Source organism: Anoplopoma fimbria, chromosome 10, assembly GCF_027596085.1.
Source record: "Anoplopoma fimbria isolate UVic2021 breed Golden Eagle Sablefish chromosome 10, Afim_UVic_2022, whole genome shotgun sequence".
NCBI lineage: Eukaryota > Metazoa > Chordata > Actinopteri > Perciformes > Anoplopomatidae > Anoplopoma > Anoplopoma fimbria.
Window position 1 is genome coordinate 5,618,251 of NC_072458.1, and position 6,754 is coordinate 5,625,004.

The 6,754-nt window shown below is 39.6% G+C and overlaps 1 protein-coding gene across 1 annotated transcript; it reads left to right on the top strand.

Annotated features, from left to right (window-relative positions):
* Nucleotides 1-1,716: 1,716 nt before the first annotated feature.
* fam8a1a (family with sequence similarity 8 member A1a) lies at nucleotides 1,717-6,408 on the top strand. Its single transcript, XM_054606288.1, has 5 exons — nucleotides 1,717-2,238; nucleotides 2,544-2,664; nucleotides 2,885-3,008; nucleotides 3,879-4,018; nucleotides 4,895-6,408. The coding sequence occupies exons 1-5, from the start codon at nucleotides 1,737-1,739 to the stop codon at nucleotides 5,037-5,039; spliced, it is 1,032 nt and encodes a 343-aa protein (XP_054462263.1). The 5' UTR covers nucleotides 1,717-1,736; the 3' UTR covers nucleotides 5,040-6,408.
* The last annotated feature ends 346 nt before the right edge of the window (nucleotides 6,409-6,754 follow it).

Consider the following 6,754-nt stretch of genomic DNA (forward strand, 5'->3'; position numbering starts at 1 on the left):
GAGATGAAGTTGAGGAGATTAGTGGGAGACATGTGTGAGCAGCTCCTGCATTTTGGGTTAAAAAAGAGAGAGGGACATACAGAAAAAAAGAGGGACAGTGTGTGTGTTTTTGTGTGTGTATGTTTGTGTGTGTGCATGTGTGTATGTATGTGTGTGTGAGAGAGAGAGAGAGATAGAGAAAGAGCAGTAGAGAAAACATAGCTTTTCATCAGCTGACTGGCCAGCAGGTCTTTTGAACTAAAGCCATTTCCCGCAGCAGAGTTTTGAGTGTTTGCCCCCGATGGCCTCTGTGACAGACTACTAATTTGTCAATAAACTCAGATATTTGAGATCCATAAATGTGGCTGCTGCAAGCCAAAACTCAAATCTCCCACACAAAAACTGAATCTGCATAAAAATATATGTTATATGTCTGACCTGTGGAAAGCACGACAATAAGTAAATACAGCCAGAAAACAGTTTCACATTTGTGCACACGAGGTTATAGCGTTGTGTAATGTTATATATTCAATAATAATAAACGTATGTATCGTTAATATGAATAGTAGAGGAAATGACTACCAGTACTAATGGTTGTATTCAAGAAGTACTACCCTGAGCCTTCCACTTAGCACTTATTATATTCGTATTAGTTTGTTGCACTTATTGTATTAGTTTGTTGCACTTATTGTATAAGTTTGTGCCACTTATTGTATTAGTTTGTTGTACTTATTGTATTCGTATTAGTTTGTTTCTGCACTGTACTTTTGCTCTGGTTTATGCTCTTAGATGCTTGTTTAAGAAAGGAGATGCACTTATGACTTCTGGTGACTAGTAGTTCTCTTGAATACCTATGTTTAATACACTTCCTGTAAGTCGCTTTGGATAAACGCGTCTGCTAAATGACTGTAATGTAATGTAATATAATGTAATGTAATGTGTTATAGTTTTGTGATTTTGTATGAGCCTCTGCTGCTCCCTTGTGGCACTACTGAAGACTGGAAAAGGCTAAATATTTTAACAAACATAACACTTACCATAATTCTGACAATAATGTGAAGGTGAAACTTGGTCATAATGGACACCTTTTGCTAATTTTGTTCTGTAGTTTTATTCTTCGTGTGATACTGTTTCCCTGTCACCTGCTGAACCTATTCAGTCCCTGCCTGGTTTTGTTTCTGTCTGTGTATGGCAAACTAAATATTCAAAGGGATACATGGGATTAAATAATACCTTACAAGAAAAATGCTGGTTACGCTTAAATGAGTGGACATACTGGCATATGGCGTATATATTTGGTACAAAGAGGTCAATAAAAGCTCTTCAATTGCTCACATTTACTTAAAAAAAATACTAATACATGATATTTGATTTTAATTATGTATTGTTCTTTTTTGACCAGTGCAATAAACATTCTTTGTTACTATGCTTCTGTGAGAAAGTGCACTTTGGGCCTAATGATAGAGCCATTACTGAACGCTAAAAACACAGAGGAGGCTCCTTTAAAAGGATCGTACCATTAATGACAGAAGGGGGTTGTTATTATAGGCCATTCCAATAACATACTGGTAATTAGCTGATATATTCTGCACAGATAAGGTAGGTATTGTTATTCAAACTCACGCATTATTTTTAACTTGAGTGATATAAATTGTAAACAACGACACACACAAATGTCTGACGTTGAGCGCAACCGGAAATCCCTGCATGTACAAACGCACTTGGTTTGCGCGGTGCTTGTAGCCAGCTGGGAGCTAATGAGTAGGGTTAAGGAGATCTCACCTGGCAGCGTAAAGACGATTAAAAACGATTTTTCCTGTTATATCAGGCAAGACTTGTCAAGTGGGTCAGACATGTCTGCGACTGCGACCAGCGACAGCCGCCCAGGTGGCCCCGAGAGTGACGCAAAGTCCTCACAGACAAGCGCAACAACGGAGTACTGCGCAGAGTTGCAGCGGTGGATGTGGCAGTATCACTGGGGTCACGCCAGCTGGCAGAGCTGGTTGGCTCTGTCCGCCTTCCCCTTCACCCCTCCGTGTGGTTACCCCACGCCGGGGACAAGCGAGCAGACTCCGGGTACTCCTGCGTCGACCTCCGGCAGCGGGCAGCAGGCTTTTGACGCTCTGAGCCGGTACAGTTACCCGTACCCCGTCGGTTTCCCTGCGTCCTACCCTCACCCAGGTGGCCCCCACACGGAGCAGACCTCAGCTACGGATGCCCGGACAGCCCAGCTGCAGAACGGGAATCCACCTCAGCCAGGTATGTGGATCAGTTTGACAGAGAGCTGCTGCAGTAGTTAAAGGCCTAACTCGTCCAGAATGCTGCTCAGCCTGCAGGTTTGTGTGCGCTTGATTTAGTCTAAGCTGGGTCATGGGTCTGATGGGAAGCAGGCTTAACGTGTGTTGCCCTGTTGAAACATACCAAGGTCTTTACTCAATGCTTTGTTAACCTCTTGTAAGTCCAGCAGACCCACAGTAGCTAGTTTAGGTAATTTATTTGTAGTGCATAAGTTTTTAAATAAAAAGGATTAACTGTACACTTGTCTTTTCATCTGCTTCATACAGGTCGGGAGTACACCATCCCCTCTCCTCTCCAGAGGTTCCTAGCTGAGACAGTGGACTTCTTTATCCTGTTTTGTGTGAAAGCCACCATTGTGCTGTGGATCATGCATCTGAGTGGAATGAAGTGAGTGAAACTATTAAAACCCAGTTCAGGGGAATGAGATCATTCCAACTAAACAATAATAAAAAACACACATCCTAAACTGGGCCAACCAGGCACTAGTGTTGCTGTGTGTAAGTTAGCCAATATACAGAACTTGCATCATTGCTTTAAGGGCCAAGCTGTTTCAACAATCCCCAGATCCATCCTCACACAGACCTACTGTCTCTCCTCTTTTTTAAAGGGACATCGCCAAATTCATCACCCACTTCATTGTGGAGGAGATAGACGAGAACACGTCCATGGAGGACCTGCAGAAGATGATGGCTGTAGCTCTGGTCTACAGGGTGCTGGTCTGCGTCTACGAGGTGAGTCTTATTTTGCAGTGTTTTGACAAAGGTGATATAGCTTTAACACGCAATGTTTAAGCTATGGATAAGTCACACGTCTAGCTGTGTAGTTCATGTTAATGAGCTGGGAATGCATGGCCATTTATTAGCTTGTCAGTAGTGGTTAGAAATGACGTTCGCAAAAATGTGTATCACAATACTTTACTGATATATTGCCCTAACTTAAATTCCCACTTATCCATTCATTCAGAGTGCAGAGTGCGGGTGGAGTAACTCTTCTGTGCTACTTTTACTTTAGTATTTTAAACCAATGTCTTTGTTATCTAATGCTGCATACAGGTTTTTCCTCTTCATACTCAGTGGAAATATACATATATGACATTTCCCTCATATCGTCCATTCACATTCAGTATGAGCTGCCTCATTGACACGTGCTCTTGAAGAAGAGTCAGGTACAGTCAGAGTTCTTCCACAAAACAACATCACCTCCCACAGAGGACAGTGATGCAACGTTGCGTTCATACTTACCTGAGATGAAGTCATGTATCGCGTCACCCGTTTCGACTTCTGCATCAGCGGCTTGTTTTCCCCGGTGGGAACCAGCCTTGGGACGTTCAGGCACCTCGGCTCAGACTAATGCCATCTGGCAGGTTTCCTTCCTTCTTAGCTTTGACCTTGTTTGTGCAAACATGAAAATGTACTTCTCCCCTATCTTTACTCCTACAGCATGACATCATTGATACGTTCTGCTCTAGTGTTCTCCAGTGCATTTTACTAAAATGGTCATGAGCACTCAGGGTTATTGACAATGTGCACCTCACATCAGGAACATAAATAAATTGCATTCAGTGCTAAACTGTGTACATTTTGTCCCTCTTGTCCAATCAGACCATTTGTATTTGGGGTGCTGGTGGTGCCACACCAGGGAAGTTCCTGCTCGGCCTGCGGGTGGTGACGTGTGACACATCCACTCTGGTCCGACCAAACAGAGTCCTTGTAGTCCCAGCATCCAAAGTCTCCCTCTCTGCGTGAGTGATCACTTCCTGGATATTAAACTTACTGTGAGGAACTTTTAGCTGGTTATGAGACAGTCTCAATTTAATACTGATGCCCCAATATGACCTACATTAGCAAACAAGAAAACCAGAGAGAATATTGGCTAACTCTGTTTAGTTAGTTCAGGTCTGATTTCCCCGCAAAATCAAACAAAGACAAAATGCTTTACGGCATTCAGGTTCAGCCGGAAGTCCTTTTAGCTCAGATTCCAGTGGGGCCTTCGACCTGCATTAAGGAGACGTCTGAGTGTGTACGGATAAATCCTGTTGGGAAAAAATGCATTTGCAAAAATGAAGCAACTTTAGGGGAGATCACACAAGATTAGCAGTTTGTAAATGCAGGTTCAACAGTTTGCATACAAATGTAACAACATACAAATATGTTTTTGATGAAAATTTCCAATCCTTTTTAAAAAAATGTATATTAGATTTTGATGATGCATATACATCTAGTGAGTAGATTTATATTACATTTATTTAAAACAAGAAATATTTGTGTGTGTGCATCAGAAATATAGTTGTGAATCTAATGTGGATTTTTTACATTTATTTATATATATATATATATATATATTTGTATGCTATAAAAAAAATATTTGTGAGAGATAATCACATGTATATAAATCACAAAGTACTTTTTTGACTCCTTCTGTGTGCAGTCATTAATATTGAGCCTCATCTGACCCCATAGTAGTGGCTTTAAGTAACTTTTTGATATGGTTGTCCAAGTTTAAATCTATTCTGGCGTTTAAATCACAAACCAATGTATCTAGTAGTCTCTATTATCATAAGAGCATCTGTGTGAGAATTCTCAATCTTGTTTTTTTCTTTCTTTCTCAACCTTCACAGCTCTACAGTGCGGGCCCTTAATAAGAACTTCTCCATTGCGTTCCTCTTTCCCGTCTTCATCACGCTCCTCTTCTTCCAGCACAACAGGACTGTGTATGACATTGTGGCAGGGACCATTGTTGTCCAGCGCAGAGGGGGCAGATAGCCTCTCTTCAGGCAGCAGACTCTCTTACACTTGACCGGTTTAATGAAAAAGGTGCTACAGGCCCATGGGTGCTGAGTGTCTTAAAGTTAAACCAGTCACAAATGAACTACTGTTGAGAGAGAGAAAAGCGATGCACTGGCCCATTTTTCTTCACTGGATCAAACAAGGACTTAAACTGCACTTTAAAATATGATGCATACGGGTTTAGGCCTGGTTTCGTTGGATTCAAAAGAATCCAGCTTTACATCTTTTGGTGTTGGATTTTTATTTGTTTTACCACTGAATCAACAAATAAGCTGTCAGAAAACCCTCTAAAGTATTGTGATTTTTGATAAGTGCAAAATATGTTCAGCTGAAAAGGGTGCGGTCCTGTTTCGGGGATATCTCGAGACTTTTCATCATGATTTTAATCTGTATAATATATATATGCTCTGTCATAATATCCTGCTTATTTATTTTTGCGAAGCTCAAAGTCCTTTTGTGTAGAACTCATTCTTCTTCTTTTACAAACAGAAACATATGACATCAGAACAATTTTACACATTTTTATAATCACAACAGTTTTACACATAAGGGCTTTAAATTAAGAGTAAACATTATTGGGTTCTATAAACAGCATTTTCTTATATGCATTGTTCTTTTCTTTAAGGTAATAATAGTGAATTAAATATTTGGTTTGCTAATGGTTCTTCATTTTGCATTTTAATTATTGTTAGGCACTCAGACTGAAGAAAAAAATAATGCCTGGCTTATTTGTTTCCATTCTTTGTGCCTTTTAGATATTCTGCTGAACAAGTATTGTTTTGTTATTTGAAATGTGACTATTTTTTTTTCTCCCTGGTGTATGAGGTTCAAACAGAAGAAATTGTGTTTGTGAATTCCCTGCTCATACTTTCTGTCTTTAGACTTGTAATTCTTGTGACTCAGGGCAACTGTTTTGCATAACAGAACCACTGATTGTATGAACTGCACTATTGAATGGCACTGCTCATGATTTCTCCTTAATATGCATTATGTAAAACTCTTCTGGTGTCAATCATTGTCAATGATTTATTCTCATGCTAAAATGTTAGCGAGGCAGTCCAGTTCAACGTTTAGTTAAATCCACAGTATGGCTACTGATTAATATACTGGCACATGATTTATGTGAAATGTTGAGGCTGCAATCGTATTTGGTACATGGTCTCAAATATCCATGTCTTGAAAGACAATCTAATTCAAATATTTGATCAAAAAACTAATCGTTTTGCACACAATATCACCGTATACCAGGCACATTTTGATAAAAGCTAAGCAAAACAAAAAAAACACCTGTCGATCTAGCATTTACAAAATGACACCGAATACCACAGGAAGTTTTTGAAGATTAAATAAAAGATTCCATATAAGCTCTTTTCTTAGATTCTTATTTAAAGATTTCTGTCCCCTTACTCAGATTAAATGTAATTCGTGTCCTTGACTGGAGTATTTTAGTGTGATCATAGTGCAATGTCTTTTAAGTATTGATTACGTTAAAAGTTTCAGAGGTCATTCAGTAAAAAGGGCTGATTTAGCAAAAAATATTAACTGAAAGGATTTACAGAATATATTAAGAAATACATTTTCTTTGTTTTATCCCGAGAATGTGGGGGATAGAGCTACCATGCAATAGAAATACAGGATTAAAGGGATTAGCTTTACTTAAACACCTGTAAAGGACATTACACGCTCTGGTG